We start from the raw sequence: 25,793 nt of genomic DNA on the forward strand, positions 1-25,793 counted from the left end.
TGTTGTCAGCTGTGATTGGCTACAGGCAGAAGGGGGGCAGAGCAGCAAGATATATTGTCGTGTTCAGGGAGGGGTAGGTGTCATTTGGGGGTGACAAGACCTCTTCCAAGGTGCAACGGAAGAGCGGGGGCCATGTGGGGTTCTGCAGCCTGGGTCCTGTGGCAGCGACATCACAGGTCTGTGGTGTCCAGGCCAGCATTGGTGAAGGAGAGCTCCTGCTGTCCATCTGTGTCCACCTTCCTTCCTGACAGCACTGCACCCAGGGGTTCCGTATCTAGCTCCACTGGACTGTGTAGGGGCTCCTTCTGTGGGGAGAAGGAGGGAAGGTGTGAAGGCAGAGACAAGATGGGGTGATTTCCTCAGTCCTTAGCGGAGTGGGCCTTCAAGCCCACGACAGGTGGCTCCTTTACAGGGGTCCCGCCTGTTCCTCCTAAGGCCTCAGTTTCCTGGCTGTGTCCCAGAGGTGGCGACAGCCCCTAGTGGTGCAGACACACTCAGGTGAAGGGGTGGGCCTGAAGGGGGTCTGTTCTGGCCTTTGCCCCAATCCACGGACAGAGGAGCACTTTGGTGTTCTTCCCAGTCCTGAATAACACCAGGCCCTGTGTCCTGGGCCGAGGAGCCAGTCCTGTCCACTACCTGCCACCTGCATCCCAAGGCAGGCCACCGTGCTGGGCACAGTCCGTCCGTGACCTAAAGTCCCCACAGGAGCCCCCTGGGGGAGGGATCACGTACCCCGCTTTACAGATGGCTGAGGCTCAGAGGGATCGCATGGCCAGGAAGAGGCAGAGCAGGGTTTGGATCACTGGTTGTTTTGACTCTAAAGCCTGTCCATCGCTGCCTCTGGTTGAATTTGGCATCTCCTTCTGCCACAGTCAGAGGGACACATCCCACCCGGGGTCCCACCTGCAGTTCATTATGGCACGCACTCCCTAATTGGTTCTAATTGAACCAACTCGTCTACTGAACAAATGATGGCACTGCTGATTATTCGAGCCTACACCCTGCCAGCTTTCATATAAAGGGTATGAACAGAGGGAACCAGGTTTTTTAGCACTTGTGTCATGCCAGGTGGTTTTTTATACCCACTCAAACTTCATCCTCACAAAGTCCTGCATGGTTAGTGTTCTCATCCCCATTTACAGATGAGAAAACTGAGAGCTAGAAGGAAGCCGCCCACCCAGAGTCACGGCGAATGAGTAGAAGAGCAAGGATTGGACCCCATTCCGAAGCCATGGGGCTTCCCGGGGCCTGGCGCAGGGACATGCCCATGTCATCAGCAGGTCCTTCAGCTCTGTCCTGAACCCCACCCCTTCAGAGAAGGACCCCAAGTCAGAAGCCCCAGGCACCCGCTCATCCCCCATCTTGCCTTGGTTTTCTGCTTGTCCTTTTCCAGGTCCACAGAGTTGTCATCCAGGGAATTGAGGCTGTGGGGGAGATGGTGGGGCTCACATAGTTAGCAGCCCCAGTCCTCCCTGTCTGTGGCCAAGAACCACCATTGCCTCCATCACCACCACCACCGACCAGCCTGGCCGTGCGGGCCACTGCTCACCTCATGTGGTCTAGGTCACTGGAGGAGGATAGGGACTCGAAGTTCAGATCCTTTGTGGGGAGGTTCAGCATAGGGTTGGCCCTGGAGAGAAGGCCTGTTTAAGCAGTTGGGAGCCTCAGACACCGCACGGGGCCTCTTACCCACCCTTTGACCCCCGCTCACCGCTCAGTGGTATACATGTTAGTCCCAGGGATGGCAGAAGCTGAGGGCATCACCCCTGCTGCTGTCCTCCGGGCCTCTTTGGCAGCCTTCATAGCCCGAAGCTTTCGGTGGTAGCTGTGGAGAACCAGGAGGAGGTGGGGCGCTACTCTCCCTGCACACCCACTGTGTGCCTAGTGCAGGCCCTGCGAGTGTGACTTCACAACAACCCTGGCAGGTGAGAGTGTTAGCTCTATGTATGGAGGGTACAAGTAGGAGCCAGAGATAGGATATGATTTGCCAAAGGCCACAGCTGGCCAGCGACAAGACCTGGAGTCAAATCCAGAGGTGGCTGCTGCCTCCAAATATATTGGAAAGGGGAAAAGAAGCAGTATTTATAAATGGATAGTATGTGCCAGACATCCTGCTGGTTGCAAGATGCACACTGCTTCCTTGTGTGCTTTGAGGAATCTAGTGTTGTGCTCATTCTGCAGATGCGGAAACTGAGGCTTAGGGAGGGAGAGATGAGCTGTCCAAGTTGTCACGACAGGTCTCTGGGGATTAAATACAGGTATACCAGATGCCTACACCCAAGCTCTTTCTACCCACCGTATGTCTTAGATGGTGGGAAAGGTGGGGTTGAAGATGGAAGGGGTGATGGGAGCAGTACCTCTTCCGGGTGCACACAAGGGCCACAGTCATGATCACGATGACCAGCAGCAAAGCCACTCCCAATCCTATGATGACACTGCTGAGCAGCTTTGGCAGGTCTGACTCCTGGCTCTCCTGGGAGCCCTGGAGAAGAAGCATGAGGGAGGTTGTGGGTTGACATTCCCCCTCCCAATGCCCCCATTACCTCCACCATGCTGACACTCACCAGCACCACCAACCCCAGCTGCAGCAGCTGCGTCAGGGAGTCCTGGTCATTCCGGATCATCCTGGCCACAGAGCCCCACTCAGGCCCGAGGGACATTGGCATCCCCCAGGCTTCCTGCTCACCCTCCTGCCCACCCCACGGGCAGCCCCACTCACACACTCAGCTCATCAAGTGTCAGGGCAGACCCATTCGAGAAGACAAAATAGGCATCGAGGTAGGAACGGCCCCGGGCCCTGGAATGGGGCAGGGATGAAAAGTAAACAACCCAGAACCACCCAGCAGGTCCCTCATACTGCTGCTTCTTGTCCTCCAACCTCTGGGACTGTGGGCACTCACCGAGTCATGGATTCTATGTCCTGAATGCTCACAACGTAGACAGTAGTCCTGGTGGCCTGAATGAGGGCCCTGCAAAGGGGGAAGATGTCGCAGAGGCATGGGGTAGGGGCCCTAGTACAGCCTGTGGCCAGTGGAATTAGGAGTTGTGTTAATTAGAAAGGGGCACCCTCTCTGGACAGCTTCATTGGCTAAGCAGGTAACACCTCTGCAAATCAGGCAAGGCAGCCCCTTCCTTTGGGGCTGGGTTTATGACTTAGCAAGCAGAATGCCCTTGTGCAGTGCACAGCCTTCACAACTGTACATGGCGGCCCTATTTAGGCCTCTCTCTACCCAGCCAACCCTAGGCTTCTAGGAGCATTGAGAAAGGAACTGCAGGTACAAGTACTGGATCAAAGACAGAGACAAAATCAGGGGTAGGTCAGGGACAGAATCGACATACATTCCATCCAGGTCCTGTCAGGGACCAGACTCCCAGGCCCTGTTCTTCCCCACAGGCCCCTCTGGATGCCCCAGACCTACGCTGTAATCTCTTCCATGTTGGCGCCCACCTCCTCCTTGTTCATGGAGAACTGCAACCTTACACGGTAACTTTGGTCCACAGTGAAGAGCTACAGGAGGAAGGCATGGTGAAGATGAGGCACGAGGGACCTGGGAGCAGGCAGAGGGTACTAGAGGCAGGGCCAAACACTCACATTCAGGGTGATAATGGCTTCCTGAGCAGGACCCACAGAAGGTCTGTCCCGGGCCTCGACTGTCACTTGGTAGGTGCCTTGGAGGGTGGAATCGAGGTTGGTCACCAGCCTATTGGAGATGGAAGAGCACAGCTTGGTCTTGGGACCCAACTGAAGTCCTCTGGAACCTACTTAGGTACCTGCTAGGATGAGGAACTCACTGTCTTGAGGCCCTCCCTTGGGTCCCCCCCCCCATCCAGGGGCTGCCCACAGTTACTCAATGTTGCCAATGAACACATTGGCCTCCAATGAGGTGGAGACCCGGAAGAAGCCCTGGAAAGGGGTCGTGGTCCCATCCTTGGCGATGAAATCCACTTGGAAGATGGAGAACAGGATGGCCCCGTTGTTCCCTGAGTCATCGTCTTTGGCCTGGGAGAAAGAGTGGATGGCACCTGGGAGGCAGGCTAGGCACCCCTCCACCCCCAGCAGGACTCAGCAGCTAAGATGGCCTGGGAGACTGGTCCCATTATCTCCATCAGCCTTCTCCAGGCCACGTCAACTAAGCAAACATTTTAGGCAATGTTCTTGCTCTGCAAATCCAGGTTTGGACAAGTCCCTGCTTCTGGCCCCCTAACTCATCAAGTCACTGCCCAAAGCCCTTCCCATGTGGAAATCCTGCCTTGCTTCCCCTCACCCACTGCCGCACACACACACACACACACACACACACACAAGCACAAGGACACTCAAATTTCCTGAGTAGCTACTGTGTGCCAGGCACCTTCCCTTAGATCCCTCATTTCAGTATTTACGACATTGGTACAAATTCCCCTAGTAGGCCATGAAAGCGGAGGTGAGGGCACAAACATTCTTATTCATTCTACCGCCTTTAGAGAAAAATATACCGACATACAGACCATGAGCCTACTGTTCAGAACGAAGCCAAAACTGGTGTTTATGTTTCAAAAAAGAGCCAATTTAAAGAAAACGGGTCAAAGTTATGGCCAGACTCATGACATTGGACTGCAACCGGCTGAAGATTTGAAGACTCTTTAAGGCTTGAAAGAACCTGGAGAGGGAGAATTACTATCCCCATTTTGTGAGAAGAAACCAGAGCTCTGAGAGAGACGCTGTGCTGCTGAAGGCCCAGCTCGAAGTAGGGAAGGTCAGGCCCAGCCATCTCCAACACCCGTGCGCTTTCCACAGCCCAGGGACTGGCACAGGCATACCACTCATCTGTTAACCCCAAGACTACTGCTGGGAACTGCCAACTTCTTGCCCAGGAAGGAAACTGAGCTCCAGAAAGGCAGGCAGCTCCCGGGTCGGTAAGAGGCCCGAGCAGGCCTGGTCCCCAGAGCTGTGTGGGAGGTCTCAGCCTTCTGTGAGGCGTGGCCGGCACCCTCTAACAAACACACCCACATCCAACACCATAAAAACGCTGAAAGTATGTTTATAATTTTACTCTGAAAATTACTTATCTCCAAGGAGCTCATTTAATTTACAGTTGCTATGATTTCTCCGTATTGCTCAAGAATTCTGGCGTAGTGAAAAAAATCTGGCCTGCAAATGGTTTTTATGGTCATGAAAATTTTTATAAAAACTAAATAACAATTAATGGAGTTGAATCATATCAATCAGGCATGTGTTTGTTTCCATCCTGGGGTTTTCTCTTCATGTGTTGGAGCCAACAAATTTCCTCTCTAGTGTTAAAACATTTTAGGGGCAGCTGAAAGGCCTGAAGGCCTTGTTTCCTGTGTCTCCTGGGGCTAACGTGATGGACAAAGGCGGGAGCCAAGGACTTACCTGGACAGAAGCCACCTGCTGGTTGGGCACCACAAGTTCTGGGATGATAACTACAAATGTGGACAAGAAAGGGTCAGTGGAGTCGGGGCCCGTGCCCACTTGTCTGAGGTGCTGACCACAAGCCCAGCTCAGAACTCATTCCCCCAAACTTTCCCTCGACCTCTTTGTCACCAGAAACCCCCATTACAATGGCCTCTGAGCCGTTAGTTAGCAGCTCATCCACCTCCCAGTGTGCAGATAATGAGGAAACTGAGGCCCAGAGAGGGAGGGAGGGACTGGCCCAGGGTCAGATATGAGTTGGGGCAGACCTGGGATAAAAACTCAGATCCCCCCTCCTTTTGAAATCCTGGGAAAGAGGCAGGATTGGGGACCTTTCTTTCTTTCTAAGGGTCCACTTGGGGCCTGAGGAGGGTCTATGGGAGCTACCTAAAGGTAATTCTAGCAGAGTATGGAGGGAAAGGCTGACTGCTTACCAAAAGTCTTATTGTCAGGCAGAAAATAGGGTTTATTATCATTCGTGTCCTCGATGGTGATGGCGAGGCTTCCTAGAGGAACAAGGTTGGCTCGTTCTGGTCTCTAGGCAAAGGCCTGACCCAGAAAGCCTGGGCCTCAGGCACACTCCCAGCTGCCTCCCTCCATGCATCTCCCATTCTCAGCCCCCTCCCCTGCTTTTGACCTGAGGTGTCCACTCAGTCTCCTCTGGCCTTTGTGGCAGGGTGTATCCTCCCCATACTTCAGAGAAGGTAAGCAAGTTGTCCAAGGTCATCCAGCAAGAGCATCAGGCCAGGATTGAGCCCAGCCTGGATATGTCCCACCTGACCCCAACATTGTCCTGACACTTGCTAGCTGTGTAAGCTAGGTTATTGAACTGGCCGCTGTGTGCCTCAGTTTCCTCATCTGTAAAATTAGATAGGGATCACCTACCCCACGGGTTGTGTGGGAATAACATAAGGAAATGCTTATAAGGTGCTTGGCATAGCTCTTGGCTCTAGCAAGTTCTCAAAATATGCTAGCTCTTAATGTGGTTATTATTGCTATCATAATCAAAGGCAGGATACGAGCACTCTGAAGCGTGTTCCTTCCTTTACACTGCCTCACAGAATAATAGCATTATTATTTTACACGCGTGTTTTCTTTTAATCTGTACAGCCAACCTACTACCCAAGTCCACTTGACAGATGGGTAAACTGAGGCTTAAGGAGGTGTCACAACTTTCCCAGTGACACAGCTGATAAGGGCTGGAGCCAGAATTCGAACCCTGACCTTGTAGGTCCCAGCCCATGGCTGCTATGCCGCAGCCTGCCAGGCCACCTCACCATTGTCACTGTAGGCCTGGAAGCGGAGGTCCGTTGTGAGGTCACAGGCCCGCACGACTAGCGTGACCAGGTCACAGGTCTCATAGTCAATGGCCTCACTCTGATTGATGAACACAGAGCCATTGGCCGACACAGAGAACCAGCCACGGCACAGGCTGCCCACGTTGACCCCGGCCTTGGTGCAGATGACGTTCACAAGCTGTATCTCCAGCTGGGCCATGGTATCCACATCGCGAGCAACCACCTCAGCCACCAGGCCACGCTGCGAGCCATTCTCAGCCACACGGACGCCCCGGAGTGAGGCTGAGTCCAGAGTGGGCGGTTCATCATTCACATCCTCCACAGCCACAAGGATTTCTGCTGTGGCCTCTCTCCCGTGGGGGTCTGGGTTCTCAGCACTCACTGTCAGATTGAAGAAGGGCTGTGTCTCGTAGTCCAGACTCACATCCGAGGGCAGCCAGAGGCGGCCCTCAGCCCACCCAGCCCCCAGCACCGAGCCTTGGAGCACGAAGTTGTTGGCACCACTCCCTGAAAGACTGAAGCTGATGCGGTTGTTGGCTTCCGTCTGATCCGCATCCCAGGCCTTCAGCACGCCCACCAGCTCTCCTGTGGGTGAGGGCAGAGTTCACAGGGACCCCTGGCCCAGGCATCGGCGGCTTCATCTGCTCTCACCTCCCTCAACTGCACCCTGGGGGGACCAGATGCCTCACTGGGCCCCAGCCCCAGTGCCTGGCCTGACCCAGGAAGGACTTACCTGGGTCCCTCTCCTTCACCGAGAAGGAATAGATGGACTGGTTGAAGACGGGCAGATTGTCATTGATGTCCTGTGGGCAGAGGTAGTTCTGAGCCCAGGGACCTCAGGAGCACCCACAGTTCGGCCTCCCCCGAGCCCATCTGAGAAATCGGTGCTTCCTCTGACCCAAGGCACAGAGGCTGTCAGCATCTCCTCAGAGATCACCGTCCGCTTTGCAGATGAGAAAAGGGCCTTTGAGAGGACGGAGCTAGCCCAGAGCGCACACCTGGGGCTCACAGACCGGTCGCGGGACCTCTGAAGTTAGTTCTACGATTTCAGGGAGCCCCACCTCCTTCTTGTTTCTCTGACCACAGCTCAGAGGCACCTTAGACCCTGCCTTCCAGAAGGGTGGTTGAGTACCCCCATCAGTGTCCCTGCTGGCCCAGCTCGACTCCCCATCTCTTGGATTTATTGTGTTGGCACCAATGCCACTGTTTCCACAAAGGCCCTGCAGCCCATGCTTTCCCTTGTCACGTCTTTTCTCCCGTCCCTCCTGCCTTCAGCCGACCCCAGGACACTCGCTCCTGTGCTCAGGCAGAGCTGAGTTCAGGGTACCTGCCAGGGCTTAGACCTGGTCCTGCCCCCAGATGCCCACTGTTTTCTGTTCTCACCTTCCTTCTCTGGCCCTGGCCACTCACACCTACAAATGCTGCCACTGTTGTTACAGCACAGAGCTTCCTTCCCAAACACTGGTGTGTGTTGGGGGGGGTGCCCTTGGCTTTTCCAGCCCTTCCCCGAGGTGGCCCACAAGTGTCTGCTTTTGCTTTCAGCTTTTTTAAAATAACGGTTCAACAGACACCTTTGAAAACAAAGCCATGTCCCCCTTAACTAGATGTATTTTCTGGGGGTGATTTCGCAGAATGGCATTGCTGGCTCAATGCACACGGCCAGCTGCCTCCGAAGTCGCAGGGGTCGCTAAGAGCACAGCTCTGAGTCAAATCCAGCTCCCCCTCGGCTTCACGCATGACTTTGACTTCTCTGGGCCTCAGTGTTTTCATTCTGCAAGATGGGTCGTAGTGCCCAGTCTAGGGGCTGTTATGAGGACTAGTTCATGGGTGTGAAAGGACCTACTTGCTCAGCTAATGCAATTCTGCTTGCTTCCTTCTTCGTGACCTACTTCACCCCAAGGACAGCTGAACAAGCTGGCAAGTCCTAATTTGGCTTCTGTTCCTCCATGTTCCCTGAGGTCTCACTCTGATCCTTGTAGGAAAGCCGTGCATCCCGACCCAGTGGGACACAGGGCTGTTCTGTGGGATGTTGCGGACTGTGCATCGCACAGCCCTAGGGGGCGCCAAACACATCACGGACATTGTAGAGGTGCACATTTGTTACAACACTTTTCTGAAGGAAGGTGCCCTGTGGGCTGGTGGCAGCCTTAGAACCAGAGAGACTGGGTTCAAAACCCGATTCTGCGACCCTAGGCAAGCTACGCCACCTCTGTGCCTCAGTTTCTTGATCAGTAAAATGGTAATAACCATCCCTACCTTGCAGGTGTGATGGAAACCCCATAAATGCTGATTTTCATCCCTTCTGTTTACCCTGGAGCGGTGGTGAGGAGATAGGAGAGTTTCAGGTAGAACTTTGTGAATGATAATTAGAGCCAATACAGTGAGTAGTTCCTGCCTTATCTGTGGGAGAAACGTTCCAAGAGCCCCAGAGGATGCCTTTAACGGCAGATGGTACCAAACCCTATATGTACTGTGTTATTTCCTATACGTATGTACCTATGATAGGGTTTAATATATAAATCAGGCACAGAAAGAGATGAACAATAGCTGATAATACAATAGAACAATTATAACAATATACTGTGATAGCTGATAATGTGAATGTGGTCTCTTTCTCTCTCTCAAAATAGCCTTTTGTCCTGTACTCATCCTTCTTCCTGTGAGGCTGTGAGATGGTGAAATGCCCATGTGATGACATGAAGTGAGGTGGATGACATGGGCGCAGTGATGTAGCGGTGGGTAGCTACTGACCTCCTGATCATGTGTCAGAAGGATCATCTGCTTTGGGGACGCTATTGACTGCAGGTCACTGGAACTGAGGAAAGCGAAACCGTGGATAAGGGGGACCCGACTGTATTCACGGAGTACTTTCCTTGGGTCAGGCACTCTTCAAAGCCCTTTCCATTCGCTAACTCACTTTAGGTTGTTTTTATCACCATTTTACAGATAAGGAACATGAAGGCACAGGGAGTTTGAGTGATTGTCTAAGGCCACACAACGGAGCCAGAATTCTAACCCAGGCAGCCTGGTTCCAGACCTCTCTTGCCCACCATACTGCAAAGGGCAGAAATGTGACTCAAGTTGGAGGGGTGGGATGCTGGCCGTACGCAATGAGCTCCCCAACACAGGGCCCACCCTGGCACCCCTCCTATGGCCGAGCCAGGCCTTACCTCCACGTTGATGGTGATATTGACTTCAGTGCTGAGGACAGGCACACCACAGTCAGCCACAAGCACGGTCAGCACAATTCGGCCGCCCAGGGCAGGCTCAATGGCCTCTCGGTCCAGGGGCCCCAGGTTTCTGAGGATCCCTTTATCAGGGTCCACTGAGAAGTTGTGGCTGTAGGGGCCAGGCAGCAGGCTGAAATGCAGATGGCTGTTGTTGGTGTCTGGCTGGTCGTTGTCGTGAGCCTGTGCGGATAACCAGCATTGGGCCATCAGCTCCCAGATGCCCCCCAGCCCCCCTTTGCAGCCTGGCCTCCCCCTCCAGCACTGGCACGCAAGGCCAATAATTAGGCCTAAAGCCAGTGGGACGCTGGCCAATCTCTCAGCCTCAGTCTCCCATCAGAGGGTCAGATCAACAGCTTGCAAGAGTTCTGAGGTCTTAAGCTCCTGATGTCAATCATTTGCCCCACAAATATTTCCTGCCTACCTACCGTGTGCCCAGCCCTGTTCTAGGCACTGGACAATCACAGAGCCATGATCAAGGCAATTCCCTCACGGAGCTGAAATTCTAGTGGAGAGGGGGCATGGGGGAGTATGTTATAGCTATTCAAAGTTCAAAAACAGGGGTGCCTGGGTGGCTCAGTCGGTTAAGCGTCCGACTTTGGCTCAGGTCACGATCTCGCGGTTGGTGAGCTCAAACCCCGCATTGGGCTCTGCGCTGACAGCTCGGAGCTTGGGGGCTGCTTCCGATACTGCGTCTCCCTCTCTCTCTGCCCCTCCCCTACTTGCTCTCTGTCTCTGTCTCTCTCTCAAAAATAAATAAACATTGGGCGCCTGGGTGGTGCAGTCGGTTAAGCGTCCGACTTCAGCCAGGTCACGATCTCGCGGTCCGTGAGTTCGAGCCCCGCGTCAGGCTCTGGGCTGACGGCTCGGAGCCTGGAGCCTGTTTCCGATTCTGTGTCTCCCTCTCTCTCTGCCCCTCCCCCGTTCATGCTCTGTCTCTCTCTGTCCCCCAAAAAATAAATAAACGTTAAAAAAAAAGTAAAAAAAATAAACATTAAAAAACGAAAAAAGTAACAAAATTCAAAAACAAACAAGTATAAAATAAGTGTGAAGTCCAACCAGTTTCTGATTTTCCCACAATGACTACTTCAGTGCTGTTGTTTTTTTTTTTTAACCCGATGATTCTTCACCCAATTCGTGTGTGTACGTGTGTGTGTGTTCCTGTCCCGCCAGGGTCCTGAACACATGTGCTTGGTTTGCCTTCGGGGTGATCCAGCATGGAGAATGCAGCAGGTTCCTTGAGTCCTTTGCATATGCCTTCCCCTCACCCCAATGCCTTCTACGCCTCTCTGCCTGACTCCAGGCCAGGTTGGTGATTGCCCGGGGCCTCTACGTCCCCTGTGCTGTCTTTAACACAGCACGGGTGACACCCTTGGGTGACTCTCTGGCACCCTCCCCTAACTGAGAGGCACCTGCAGAAATATGGTGGACTCATCTGAGAGGACCTGGGGCCCAGCAAAGGGGCTTTGAATCCAGGGCTGGGCTACTCTGACTTGGAAGCAAGTCTTCCTCCTTGCCCATCCCCCACCTCAGCTCTTTCATCTCAGCTCCACTGGGACTTGGTTATTAAATGCCTCCTGTACAGGCAGCCAGAGATGTTTGCTCCAGAAGCCTGACCCTGTCTGTTCACGCCTCAGCACTTTGAATTTGGGCCAGTTAATTCACCAAGCGCTTCTCGGGGCTAACGCCGGGCACCGTGGTTACAGCAGCAGGTCTGAAATGCTCCTGCCCCAAGGAGCTCACAGAGCAGAGTGAGAAGTTATCAAGGAAAAAGAAGAAAAGGCTCAGGTTTCAGGGCAGAGAGGTCTGAGCTCTGGCTCCAGGGCTGCCACTTACTCTCTGTGCAAGCCCCCAAAAGTCACTGAACTTCTCTGAGCCTCAGTTTTCTCCTTCTGTGAAATGGGGATCATTACAGCATCTGCTTCACAAGTCAGTCGAGACACCAGAGGTGGGAATGTGCCCTGGAAACCACACAGCCCCAGAAATACGAGAGCATTCTGTGGCCACATGATTGTCATTCTGAGGACCTGGTCTCTTTCCCGCTTCTTACAAGACCGCCTTTCAGATGACTCAGGGGAGATGCTTGTGTCTGATGTTTCTTTGGAGACAACAGTGGGTTTTTATCTCATAGACTCTGTGAACCTAGCCACTGATATTTCCTGTTTTGCACTGGCCATCAGGGAGCTCAGAACTGAATTTTCAGCCCACTCTTAGCAATTGTGTGGCTCTGGGTTCTAACTTTACCTTTGTGCCCATTAGCAATACCATTCTTATTTTCTCTTTTTCCTTATTTCCCCCATTTTTACCTTACTTTTAATCAAAATCACCTCAAGTCCCTTTTGGAATGAAACGGGGGCTGAAATTAAAAAGAACTATATGTTTTTGAGGGCTTGCTCTATGCTAGGCTTTACACTGAGCACTCTGAATGCATTATCTCATTATTCTCTAGTGGCCACAATTGTCCTCATTTTCCAAAGAGGAGACGGAGGCCCGGAGAGACAGATTAACTTTCTCAAGACCACAGAGGAGAGCCCAGATTCCATCTCAGGGCTGGCATGACTACAGAGCCAGGCTTGGTCCCTTGTCCCTGTTCCACCTGCCAGGTCCAGGCCGGCTCGCACCTGGATGGTCACAAAGACATTGCCCTCCTCCTCCTGGACAAAGATGTTGTAGGAGCCGGTGACCACAGGCGGGTTGTCATTGACATCCAGCAGGATGATATGCAGTGTGGTGGAGGTCGACATGTTCCCGCCGTCTGTGGCCTGCAGCGTGAGGTAGTACACAGCCTGCTTCTCACGGTCCAATAGCTCGCTGTTCCTCACTGTCACTGTCCCTGAGTCTGGATCCACCTCAAAGACGTCTGCCCTGCACAGGGTGGCCAGAGTGAGCAAACAAAAATATAGGATGCCCACTTAAATTTGAATTTCAGATAAGCAATGAAAAATATTTCAGTATGTCCCAGGCAATATTTGCAATCTACTTATTCTAAACAAATTATTTGTCGTTAATCTGAAATTGGAATGTAACCTGGTATCCTATTTGTTACCCACCTACAATAGCCCCACTGTGAGGCAGAGAGGCGGGCCCGGGTCCCGCTCATCCACCTGCCCCCTGCCCATGCTGAGACCTTACCCGTTCCCCGGAAGCAGGCTGTAGGTGATGCGGCCCCCATCACCCGTGTCAGGGTCGAAGGCCTGTGAGCAGAGAGTTAGACAATGGGACACTGTTTGGAAATGATGTCACTCCCTGTCAGCTATGCAACTGATGGGGACAGGGCTGTCCTGCTTCTTGACACAAAGGGAGAACCCCTAACACACTGGGATTCACAAATAGACTCCTCACGCATATGTGTACACACTGGCTAGGACGTGATGACATCAGGTGACACAGAGACATGGCAGGGTCACGGTCCCCAGGTCTGCCCTTCTCCATGTCTCTCCTGGCCCAGCCCACTCAGGTCCCCGTCACTCACATGGATGCTGTTGGTGACCACAGTGCCGTCTGGACTGTTCTCCGAGACACTGAGGTTGTACAAGCTGTGGGTGAATGTGGGTCTGTGGTCATTAACATCCCTAATGTGGATGGTCACCAGGGCAACGGAGGAGTTCCCACTGACTGAATCAGTGGCCACGACCTGAAGACAAGGGAAGAGCAGCAGCATTGGGACCAGAGCACCCGTGGACCGCACTCCCCGGCACCCCAGAGCACCCCTCACCTGCACCAGCATCACTGTCTGCCTCTCGTAGTCCACCAGTGCGGGAGCTCTCACAAGCACCTGCACATCCACTGAGCCCGCCGCCCGCTCGGGGGAGACACTGAAGGCTTCGGCATCGGGGCCCCTCGTGGACAGCAGGAAGGTGCCATTGCTGCCCTGTAGAGTTGGGCATATAGTAGAGCAGAGCCCCCACCTCCTACAATGCACCAACCTGTATCTTGCCTGTAATCCCCGCCCATAGGCTCCTGCCTCAGGAAGCCCAGACTTCTGAAGTCCCATAGGTGGGGCATTGGTGGGGGGCTCTCAAAACACTGAGGCAAGAGGGCCCTGGGGAAGCTGGGCTGTGCACTCCCTGCAAATGTGAGCTCATTGGAAGAAGACATCTCTAGGTGCCTGGACTCCTGGCTTGGGCTGGAGAGACAGAGCCTGGACACATTCCCCTCACTCCCAGGAGACGTTACTGAGTCTTGCTTACGAGCTCCCACTCAACATGCTCCACCACCCGTACCAACACCAAATACCAGTAATGCCCAACATCACCCCATTACCCAAAGCACCCTCCATCCCACACCCCCTCCGCTCTACTCAACACCAACCACTAACTCAACACATCTCCCCACCCACCACCACCCAGTGCCATCCTCCCCTCCACATTTTGTATCAACTCAATATCACCCAATAGACCAAATACCATCCATAGGTATTCATTGCTCAACACCACCCCGCTCAACTTCCACTTAAGAATACTCTCCAACTTAGCACTCATTCAGATCACTCTGTGCTCAGCACTGCCATTTCCCCAATATCCAATACTGCCCAACACCCCTCAACTTCACCAAGCACCCATCAGCACCCCCTCCTCAACACCACTGAAAACTATACTCCATTCAACATTATGTAGTATCCGGTAGTAACCTCCGCTCAACACTGCCTTTCTTTTCACCACCACCTAGCATTGCCCTGAGCACATGACTACCCATCAGCGTAACATAACCCAACATTTCCAAGTATCGCCCAATAACTCCAATTTTCTACCACTGTTCATGATCAGCACCAGCAACACCCACCACTCACCTCCCCACCTTGCATCTTAGTACCGCGTTCTATGGGTCAGTCTCCATCTCCCTCCCCCAGTCATCTCCCAGCATCACCCTCACCCAACCACCCCTTGTCTGGGTGTACCTGCCTTGTCTGGGTCGTACACGACCATGGTGAGGTCATCGATGGGGATGCGGGTGGAGGCATGCTCATCAACATAGCCAGTGAAGTTGACTTGGGTGTCTTGGGGGGTGAAGGTGCAGGCTGGGAGGCTGCAGTTGTAAAACTCGGGTTTGTTATCATTGACATCTGTCACCCTCAGCGTGACCCATATGCTCACCTTGGCATCTTGCCCGTAGATGTTTTGGTGCATCTCGGTGGCCTGAGAGCAGAGCAGAGGCCAAAGGGCAGCACTCAGAGAACAAAGGCTCAGAGAGAAGGGAGATTTAAGGCCAGAAGCTGAGAGTTGGGGTGCAAAAGGGGGCAGTGGAGCCCTCACTCACCGTGACCTGCACCTTCACCTCTTCATCCTCCTCCAGCAGCTGCTCACGGTCCAGGGAACCACTGACCGTGATCACCCCATCTGGCCTGATGTCAAACAAGCCGGGCCTTGTGGAGTCTAGTGACAGGCAGTAGGAGCTGCTGTTTCCAGTGGCTCTGGCAGAGCCCCCATCCCTCCCCGGCCTGGGAACACCCCCATTCTCACTGGAAATGCTGTAGATCATCTGGGAATTGATGCCTCTGTCACTATCCACAGCCTCCACCTTCAGCACTGAGGTTCCCTGCGCAGAGAACCACCTGGTTCAATGGCCCAGACCCTTTCCTTGCCTCTTGGGCCCACCCAGGCCCCCTCCTTGTCCTCTAGCACACCTGGGGTGCATCCTCAGCCACAGAGGCTGAGTAAAACTCCCTGACAAATTGGGGGTCCAGGTCCGGCTGGTCGACCACAGAGATGGACAGGAAGACAGGCGAGGAGCACTGGGTGATGTGGCTGTTGTTGTATATGCCGCCTGAGTCCTGTGGGGAGACAGGTCCCTGTGAGCCCGGGCCTCGGGTCACGGCACCCCTCCGTCTGTGCCCCCACTCACGCAGGCCTCCAGCTCCAGCTGATAGAAGGCACTTTTGTTGTTGTAGCTGAGGTTGCCATTGAGGATGATGGAGCCATTGGGCAAGATCCTGAAGAGGTGCTGGCTGTCTCCAGTGCTAGGGATGACCTAAGGCAGAGCACAGTCAGGCCAGGCTCCCCTCTGAGAGACCTGGGTTCAAATCCTGGCTCTGCTCTTGACCAGCTCTGCCACTCTTACCAGGTCACATAACCTCTCTGAGCCTCAGTTTTCGCCTCTGGGAAATGAGCTCAGATATTTCATCGGTGGGTTGAGAGAAGGGTCAAATGAAGTAAAGTATGTGCTAGGCACATCATGGGCACTCAGTTAACAGGAGCTATCGCTAGCAAACTTGTCTTCAGGAGAACTGAACACCCCCTTGGACAAGACACTGAACATCTCCAGTCGGCCACCAGGCGGTGTGATATGAACTCAGCAAGGGCCCAGACAGTGCCCTGGGCAAGGAGGTGAGAAGGAGGGTCCTGTCCACAGCTTGGCCAAGTGAGGTCCAGCAGGGGCCAGCGAAAGGTTTGGGAGCTAGGGCTGGGCCACCACAAGGACACTGTCCTCAAGCCGACACTCAAGGTTCTTGCAGGTTGTGTGGGAGATGCTGCCCCCTGGTGGCTATGAGGGGCAGTGGGACCTATACTCCCAGGGACTTGCCAACGCTCACCGCCTGTATGGAGTACACCACGGCTCCTGCAGACCCCGTGTCCGGGTCCTTGGCCATCACAGAGAACACCAGGGAGCCGACTGGCAGGGTCTGTAATGAGGAACTCTAATCCATCCCCTCCATAACTGAGCATTCACTTCCCCTCCCTGAGCTTCAGTGTCCCCAGCTGTACCACAGGGATAATATATTCCAGAGCCTGAAACCCAGTGTTCCCCTTTCCCTCCCACCTGGGCTGGGCCTCTGGAGACAACTGGGGGGGGGGAGGTAGGGAGGGGGGAAGGTTACCCCCTCTTCCTCTCCCCAACACCTCAGCTGGCTTCTGATTTGCAGAGCCCCTCAGGATAAGGATGAGCAATCATTCAGGAACCCAGGATGTGTCACTCCCCTGCTCAAACTTCCCATGGGCTCTCTGTAGCCTATAGCAGTACATTCCAGACAGCACCCTGCAAAGCTGGATGGTTCTCTGGGGAGGCCTTTGCCAACTGTGACCTGTCCACACCTTCACTATTTCCACAAAGTGGTCAAAGTGATTTTTGAAAATCATGAATCAGACCACATCACTCTTATGTTAAAAACTCTCCAATGGTTGCCCCATTCTGTCCAGAATAAGGTCCAGACTGCCTCTACGGCCCTCTGAGGTCAGGCCACTGCTCACCTGTCTGACCTCACCTCCTCCTCACCTTTTACCCTCTGCTCACACCCGCTTCCTGGTTATCCCTAGAACACCCCAAATTCATTCCCAGCTCAAAGCCTTAGAATCTGCTGTCCCACTGACTGGACCATCCTTTTCCTGGAGCATCTCATGGCTGGCTCCTTCTTGCCAGGTAGGTCTCTGCTCAGATGTCACCTACTCAGAAAAACCTTTCCTGGCCACTCAACCTAAACCAGCCCCCTTCCTGGTCACTTTCCTCCATTTTGTCCTGTTTCATGCTCTTCATAGAACTTAACACTGTCTAAAATAATCCTGCTTATTTAATGTTTCATTGATTATTATCAGTACTCTTCATTAGAATGTGAGCTACTGAGGGTGGTAACCAGGTCTGTCTTATTTACCAAATATTCTCAGCACCAAGGACACTGCCTGGTACATAGTAGGTGCTCCATCACAGTCTGTCAAATGGCTGCCTGGATTTCACTGGTCTTGTGTCTGGCCTAGTATGGGGTCCTACATCTTATCATCTTCAAAGCCACAGGGTAATGAAGATCCAGGAGTGATGTTGTATTTGCTGTTCAGGGACCATTGGGGAACCTCCTCCCACACAGGCAGTTCAAGTGGGGCTGTCCTCCCTTACTAGAAGGGAGGGCTCATGTACAAACCTAGCCAATCAGAGCATTCCATACCTCTAGGTTCATGGGCACATGACCCAAAATGAGCCAATAAGAGTCAGCTCTGGAGTTTTGGCCAGGACTATGGAGAAAGAGGCACTCTATGTTCAAGTTGCAAAGCATAGAGTTTCAGAGAACACTTTCATCACCACAAGAGAGAATGGCCCCCTTGCCAAAGATGGGGACAACAAGAGAAACAGAACTGAGACATGGAAAGAAATCTCTTCTTGATCACATGGTTTGAGTACCTGAATCCAGCCATGCCTAAAGTTAGTGTACCTCTGAATTTTTCAGATACATGAGAAAATCAATTCCTTTTAAAAAAAATTTGCTTTCATAACTGAAATCATTCTAATCCAGTCTGACTAACATGTTGCTATAACTATTGTTCATGGGGTTACATTCCCCTGGATTTGGTTCCTGCAGCTGCCCCTTCTAAGAGGTGCTTTTCCCTGATCTGGACCCCCTGCTGGCTGTCTCTTGTTCTTTGCACTCTAAGAACTTCTGGGATGCCCGCATCACACACACACACACACACACACACCCATTAAGGTAGATGCTACCTCATTGATTTTGGTGGAGAAGCCAGTATTCTGGAAAACGGGAGCATTGTCATTTCTGTCCTCCACGATCACATGCATTTCCTTCTGCACCTGCAGGTAGGAAAGCCCAGGTGAGCCTGGAAAATGTGAGCGCTTGAGAAGACAAAGGGAGCAATGTCTGGGTTGGGAGTGCAAACTGACTTCACTTCTCAGGCAATTAGGCAATATGTGGGATAATCTTGTATTTGATACAGCTTCAAACACCAGAAAAGTTGCGAGTATAGTACAGAAAACTCCCAATACTCTTCATCTAGATTTACCCATTGTTTGATTTCTTGCTCTCCATGTGTTTACAGAACTATTTCAGAGTAAGTTGCAGACATAATTAGGTCATTTCTAAAACATCTAAAATGTGCCTGTCCTATTATAGGAATGGTCATTTTCGCTTGTTTACCATAATTTGAAGCTGTGAACAAACCTAGGTGTCTCTCAGAGGAGACCAGCTAACACAGTATGTACGTCCCCACGCTGGAAAATACTACAAGAAACAGGTAGCTCGTGAGCAGACATGGGCAGAGCTCCAGAGCCAATTGTTGAGTGGACAGCACAGTTCAAGATAATAAATACAGCAAGATCCCACTTGAGTTTCAGAAAACGCACAAAAACGACAATCTTTCTTCCGTGGATGTATGTACATATCTACATACATACATACGTGTGTGTGTGTGTGTGTGTGTGTGTGTAAACGCATAGTGAGGGATGTGAAAGAGCAGTGACCGTGGACGCTTCCGCTGGGGTGGATAGGGAAGTGTCATCCCAGGGACTTGAACTTTAGTTGCGACTTTTGAGATGTTTACGAAGAGAATATGTTCATGAATATCCAAGTCATTAAAATGATTTTTTTTTTAATGGACAGAGTTCGGGGAATATGTTATGAAGACAAAATCCTCCACTAAGGCACAGTGGTATAAGTGTGTTATTTAGAAATATGAGCACGGATACCAGCTTGTTCAGCCAAGGGAGTTGAAAGCAATCGGCTCAAAAGAGCTAAGGTAGGGAGGTATTTAGCACCTGTCTTTTATTAACATTTATATTAATATAAATTAATATAATTCATGTTATACTTATAAACAGCATATTTATATAATTAAAGTAAATTAATAATAATATTAAAATCTTGGTAATATTGTGTGACCCAAAATGGGCAAGTATAATTTGGATGAAAATAAACATCAAATTCAGTTTTTGTTAACTAGGGCCCTCTCTGCTTGCTTGAGGTAGGGGACAGTCAGGAGTGGCCCTTGGTCCTCCACTCTCCGATCCCAGGACCACCCTGCCCTCCCTTCCCCCCTTCCAACTCACTGGGTTGTTGTGACCGTCGCTCACGGAGATAGTGATGGGGAGCAGGTAGCGCGTCTGCAGCGGGCAGAGAGGAGAGGCCCCGAGGTGGACTCCTGCTCAGGGTGGGAGCAAAGACAGGGCCCCCACCTCCCCGCCCCCCTCATGGGGCCCTCCCAGGCTGCTGCCCTTTACCTCATAGTCCAGAGGGCTGGCCAGCTTCACTTCCCCAGTGGCTGGGGTGACACTGAAGAAGTAGGCAAATTGGCCACTAATCCCATAGGTCAGCGGGTCCTGGTCACGGTCCTGAGCTACCAACCAGAAGGCCTCGGCACCTGAAGGTGGGACAGAGAATGCCCACAGTCCATGGTCACCTCTTCTGGCGCTGGCCTAGCTGAGCTGGGCTAGGGGCCCTGTGTTCTCTGGGACCTCCCGGCCACCAGGGCTCTGCCCGCTGTGGTCATAAATGTCAGGTTTGGCTGTTGCTCCTCAGCACCCACTCCGTGGCCTTTTGATAACATCATGCTGATGTCCTCTACGGTGAGACCCCATCTGCACTGGACACGGCAGGGTGGGCTGTTATCCAAGCATCTCCCTTTCCCCTGGCCCTGGGATTGCCTCCCTGGAATTGGTTGAGAAGAGACCAGAGATGATTGGAATGGAAGTATCTAGCTGCAGCTGCTGGGTGCATCCTAGACGAGGACCGCTGGAGTCCCTCTGGAGGTGCCTGGGCCTCCTCTAAGCCTTTCCTTCACCCGGAGACTGTGCCTCCAGAGCCTGCCAGAAACACCATCTGCGCAAATGAGCGTCTACAGGAGCCCCGGCTCTTTCGTTGAGCCTCTGGAGGGCATGTCCCTGGGCAGAGCAGAGGCTCAGAGATAGCGGGGGACTTGAAAATCCCAAGGCCTTCAACTCTCCAGTCTAAAAGAAACTTTTTACAGATTCATCAAACCCTGCTCCAGGGCCTCACCTCCTTTATCACATCCAACCTCTGCTCAGCCACCTCCAGCATCAAAACTTACTCTCTCCTCAGCCACCCCCTCCCATTGTTGGACAAATGTCCATGAGCAAGGGCTTTCTCCATCTCACCAAAGTGTTTCCCTGTAACTCCCACCCACAGGTCCCCAAAGGCCATGAGCTGGGGTGCCCTTGGGCCCTTGCTACTTGTAAGGGACCCACAAGAATATTTCATTTCTGTCATAAAATATAATTTTAATATTTATTTTGGAGTAAGGGGCTCACAAAGGCAGAAGTGCCGTGTGGCTCAGCGCCCAGTCTGAGGGCCTCAGGGACCCAGTCCTCCCCTTTTGCCCATTACAGCTTTTCAGAGACAAGCTCATCAGCGTGCCCCGGAGTCAGCTTTCTTTAGCCAAACAGTCCCAGCTCCTCCCACAACTTCTTGGACAGCTTGGTTACAGTCCCTCCCCCCAAGCCCCCTCTTCCAGGAAGACCACCAGACCACTGTTCTGCTAAAAAGATGTTAGTGTCTACTTTATTTTTCCTTGGTCGTGAGACACGCTGTCAATTTAATGACTGTTTGGGGGGGGAGAAAAGTCACTCTGGGTTAGATGACTATCTCAATTGTAAGACACATCCTGGTTCAATTACAGTGCAATAGGATGTGGCCCTTATGCCTAAGGAAATATGGGAGGTGAGCAGGTGGGTGTAAATCCTTATGTGTTTATATTTGTCCATGGGCATAGAAAGACGTATCAGTGGACAAATGCTCTTTAAATGCTCTTTTTTTCAGGTTGACCTGAAAAAAGAAATTAAATATAAGAAATCAATAAAAGACATGTATTAGGTCTCTGTGTATAAGGAATTATATAGTTTGTCACTAAACGAAAATGGATATATTTAAAAATTTTTAATGTGTATTTATTTATTTTGAGGGGGGGAGAGAGAGAGAGAAAGTGGGGGAGGGGCAGAGAGAGAGAAAGAGAAAGAGAATCCCAAGCAGGCTCCAGGCTATCAGCTCAGAGCCCGACACAGGACTTGATCCCACAACCTGTGAGATCGTGACCTGAGCCGAAATCAAGAGTTGGACACTTAACCGACTGAGCCTCCTAGGCACCCCTAAAATTGATATTTAAAACACCATAATTGGGGCGCCTGGGTGGCGCAGTCGGTTAAGCGTCCGACTTCAGCCAGGTCACGATCTCGCGGTCCGTGAGTTTGAGCCCCGCGTCGGGCTCTGGGCTGATGGCTCGGAGCCTGGAGCCTGTTTCCGATTCTGTGTCTCCCTCTTTCTCTGCCCCTCCCCCGTTCATGCTCTGTCTCTCTCTGTCCCAAAAATAAATAAACGTTGAAAAAAAATTAAAAAAAAATAAAAAAAATTAAAACACCATAATTATATATTTTTTAAAAATCTGCCTGATGAAGCTAAACTATTGTATAGCGTTAGTGTCAGAAAAAGAGGTCTTGTGTGAGAGAGAAAGGACAGGGAGTGACCGAAGGGACGAGAAAGGGGACCTGGGAGTGTTGGCAACATCCTAGTTCCTGATCCAGTGGAGGTTACGTGTGAATTCAATGCACTTTCCTGTACATATATTATACTTCAAAATAGAAAGTCTAGTTCGTGTGTTCGCACCCTGTGTCGGGCTCTGAGCTGGCATTGTGGAGCCTGCTTGGGATTCTCTCTCTCTTTCTCCCTCTCTGTCTCAAAATAAAATTAAAAAAAAAATAGAAAGTCTAAATGACATAGTTTTTAAAAACCTGACTGAAAATACTTCCCATTGTAAGAGAGCTGTAGAATTTGTCTCACGAAGAAGGAAATCATCCTTTACTTTAAAAGCCCAGGGAGGAGGCCTCCTGACTGTCGGTTAAGCGTCCGACTTCAGCTCAGGTCATGGTCTCTCGGTTCGTGGGTTCGAGCCCTGCGTCGGGCTCGGTGCTGACAGCTCGGAGCCTGGAACCTGCTTCGGATTCTGTGTCTCCCTCTCTCTGCCCCTCCTCCGCTTGCACTCTCTCTCTCAAAAATAAATAAACATTCAAAAAATTAAAAAAAAAAGTTCAGAGAAGAGCCACGTGGTTATAAAAAACCCTCATTTGGCTCAGGGAGGGAGGAGCACTTCTCTGAACAACGAAGGAATTAGTTTTCTGTTTCCAGAGCGGTTGCAGAGGGAGGAGTGTGCCACAGGGGAGGTGAGGAGAGACAGACAAGGGTCAGGTGACCTGACCAGGCTCCGAGTGGACACTTTTGTGACAACAGGGAGTGTGGCTTCCCGATTCATGCTGCAATTCCTGCTTTCTCCCCAAACCTTCAGTAGAGGCTGGAGCTGGCTGGAGGGGACCAGGGACTGGCCACGGAGAGGGAAGAAGGAACGAGAGGTGAGCCTCAAGCTCCAAAAGAACATCCACGGGAGGGGCCTCCGGAACTAGCATGGGGACTTAAGCTGTTTTGTTTAGACATTAAAGTCTTACCCCAGAGAATGGAGATCTTGAAGGCATTTGGGTTGTAACATCTATGACATTTGCTTGAAGGTATGTATGTGTTTTATCTATGACCAAACAGCTATGAAAATATATGTAAATATCGTTCATGTTTACACATTACTTCTCTGTTGTACAGAGAACATTTATAAATATCTAATGGTTGGACACCAGCCCAGCCCTCCAGGGGACGTTGTGTCATCTCTGAGTGAAATGGGACTATTACCTCCCTTATCCTGGGCATTAAATTTTTACTAATATAACCCTGAATAGATCTTGCTGTCCTGGCAACCACACCCAAAGGCACGTGGCCTTTGTGCCTGCAAAGTCCATCCCCATCCTTCCCTCAGATCTGGGCATCTGAATCCCAGGACAAACTCTGGGTTTCACTTCCTTTGATGCAGTCTCTTGTGTTATGTTGCAGCTTTACATATCTGAGATCCCAATTCTGATGCTAAGACAAAGACTGCGGCTTGTCCCCCAGTAGTCATACTCCTCCTTTCCCTCAGAGTAAGAGAAGCCCAGATTCTGAGCTGGTTACACGGTCAACCAGAGTAAAGACTTCATTTCCCAGGTTCCCTTGAAGCTAGGTGTGGATATGATGCTAAAATCTGTGTGTGTGGAGTCTGGAGCCTGTCCTTAGGACAAAGGGCCAAACTCACATTGCCCCTTCCTCCTCTGGCTGGCTGGAATAGGGTGAGGCATGAGCCATCTTGGACCACGTGGATGAGGGCCGCACCTGAGGGAAGGCAGAACCTGGACGTGGAAGGAGGGAGGGTGCCCGACACCAGGAGCCTAGAGTTGGGAACAGCCTACTGTTCTCATGGAACAGAACCCCAGACAGCCCTGGACTTGTTGCTGTAGATGGCTAGATGAGAGAGTTATAAACCTTGACCTTGTTTACACCTTGGTTGTTTGGGGTCTATAATGTACAGCTGAGCCTATATCCCAGTAAAAATAGTCATCTTTGTTTCTGCTTCTCCAATCCACATCCTGCTGGGAATTTGGTATTCAGTTCCTATGGTTCCTCCAAAACGATATTTCCCAAAAGTCATCCCCTCTTATACGCTGCCACCATCTTTACCATAACCAAATATCTCATTATTTATGATCCTTCTTTTAATCCACTTATCATTTCATGTAAGTACATTTATTTTAAAAGCAAGCTTTAGATCGCGGCTGTAAATAGAAATCCATTTCACTTGCCATAGATAGAAAGTAACTCTACAAACAAAGGCAATAAAAATAAAGCAACCTTATTAACTTCTGGAGAGAAGTGTGTGAAAGGCTCTGAGTCTGAAACCTACTCTCTGTTTAGGGGCTAAAAACAGGGACCGGAGGGAGGTTAGCAAGTGGGAGAGTTGGAAGAGAAAGAATTGTCCCAAGTGGATCCTTGCTCCTTGGGGAAATCAGAAACACCAGAAAGTGATGGGAAACAGGAGGAATGTTCTCATGGGGTGTCTTGGTTATTTGATGTTGTGTGAGGGCCCTGACGCAAAAGCTGAAGAGGAGGAGAAAACAAATTTCTGGAACTGACTCCCATCAGTCCACCTTTGCCCCTTGACGAGCCATGCAGCTGCAAGGATGGGGAGCTAGCTCCTAGGGGAGGCCCTGGCACCCTCTTTGGGTAAGGGTTTGGCACAGTCTCTGCACAGGGATGGTTACTCACCCACTGGTAGGTCCTCAGGCAAGTTCACTCTCGTCATGTTTCCCGAGAACACTGGGGCCACATTGGCTGCCACTGTAGGAACATAGATCACTGGAACACCTGGTTGCCATTGCAAAGCCTGACCCCCACCAGCCCCTGTGGGAGCCCATACCAGTCCCAACCTTCAGCCAAGCTCACCCGCCAGGGCCTGTATTGCTCCCCAGGCCTCCCCAGGGCAGCCAAGCATGAGGCTGGGTCGTAGGAGCTGGGAGTTTGCTGATGAGACAGTGCCCCTTCCTTCTGGAAGGTCCTGCCAAGGATCCCCAGGTTAATGCTACTCTGATAGGGGAGGAGAGGCACCCACCGGACACCATGAGGGTAGGAAACAGGAAGCAGGACAGCCACAACCATGCCATCATGTCTGGAAGGACCTAGGAGAAGAGGTGTCAGGGAAGAGGCACATATACACATGCCTCCCTCCCTTTGGCGGACCCCCCATCTGTCTGGGTCTGACCCAGGCCACCCACAACGACCATCAGCAGCTCTCCTAAAGGGCCCCTATTATCCTCTGCCCATTTTCCAGATGTCCCAGGGTAGGAGTTATGGCGGGAGGGGGGGCGGTGGTACCCAGAGGGGTGGGCAAGGTAGCTGAGCCTGGTCCAGAATTCCATTCTGAGAATGACTCTGAACTTGACTCCAGAATTCAGTGTCTACTGTGTAGTAGGTACTGCTCTAAGCCAATTGTATGTGTAATCTTGATATTCCTGCAACTATGAGGTGGTTGAGAGAATAAGGGGCTTTCCTGAGGCCACACAGGAAATCAATGACAAAACTACACTCTTTTGGGGGCGCCTGGGTGGCTCAGTTGGTTGAGCATCCAACTCTTGATTTCAGCTCAGGTCATGATTCCAGAGTCATGGGATTGAGCTCTGCTCAGCATGGAGCCTGCTTAAGATTCTCTCTCTCTCTCTCTCTCTCTCTCTCTCTGTCTCTCTCTCTCTCTTTCTCTCAGGGGCACCTGGGTGGCTCAGTCGGTTGAG

General features: G+C 51.7%; 1 protein-coding gene across 1 annotated transcript; it reads right to left on the minus strand.

Moving 5' to 3' along the window:
- Positions 1–170: 170 nt before the first annotated feature.
- CDHR2 (cadherin related family member 2) lies at positions 171–25,169 on the minus strand. Its single transcript, XM_047072790.1, has 31 exons — positions 25,118–25,169; positions 24,775–24,846; positions 19,869–20,008; positions 19,712–19,751; positions 18,357–18,472; positions 16,468–16,557; positions 15,780–15,905; positions 15,562–15,708; positions 15,398–15,473; positions 15,195–15,310; positions 14,840–15,073; positions 13,654–13,809; positions 13,411–13,572; positions 13,071–13,132; positions 12,560–12,803; positions 9,882–10,121; positions 7,445–7,514; positions 6,691–7,296; positions 5,848–5,919; positions 5,375–5,424; positions 3,849–4,000; positions 3,593–3,701; positions 3,420–3,508; positions 2,901–2,969; positions 2,720–2,797; positions 2,565–2,625; positions 2,358–2,482; positions 1,712–1,825; positions 1,550–1,630; positions 1,367–1,424; positions 171–302 (listed from the first exon to the last, which is right to left on the minus strand). Exons 1-31 carry the CDS (start codon positions 25,167–25,169, stop codon positions 171–173), a joined length of 3,939 nt encoding a protein of 1,312 aa, XP_046928746.1.
- Positions 25,170–25,793: the final 624 nt, after the last annotated feature.

The sequence above is a fragment of the Lynx rufus genome, unplaced genomic scaffold (genome assembly GCF_022079265.1).
Source record: "Lynx rufus isolate CCGP_SWC_20201006 ecotype Redwood Valley unplaced genomic scaffold, mLynRuf1.p SCAF_1, whole genome shotgun sequence".
NCBI lineage: Eukaryota > Metazoa > Chordata > Mammalia > Carnivora > Felidae > Lynx > Lynx rufus.

Coding starts and splice junctions, on each gene's coding strand:
- CDHR2 (XM_047072790.1), bottom strand. CDS start 25,169: ATGGCATGGTTGTGGCTGTCCTGCTTCCTGTTTCCTACCCTCATGGTG. Junction 19,752..19,868: donor CCAGCCCTCTGGACTATGAG/GTAAAGGGCAGC, acceptor TGCCCGCTGCAG/ACGCGCTACCTGCTCCCCAT. Junction 2,483..2,564: donor AGCTGGGGTTGGTGGTGCTG/GTGAGTGTCAGC, acceptor CTTCTTCTCCAG/GGCTCCCAGGAGAGCCAGGA.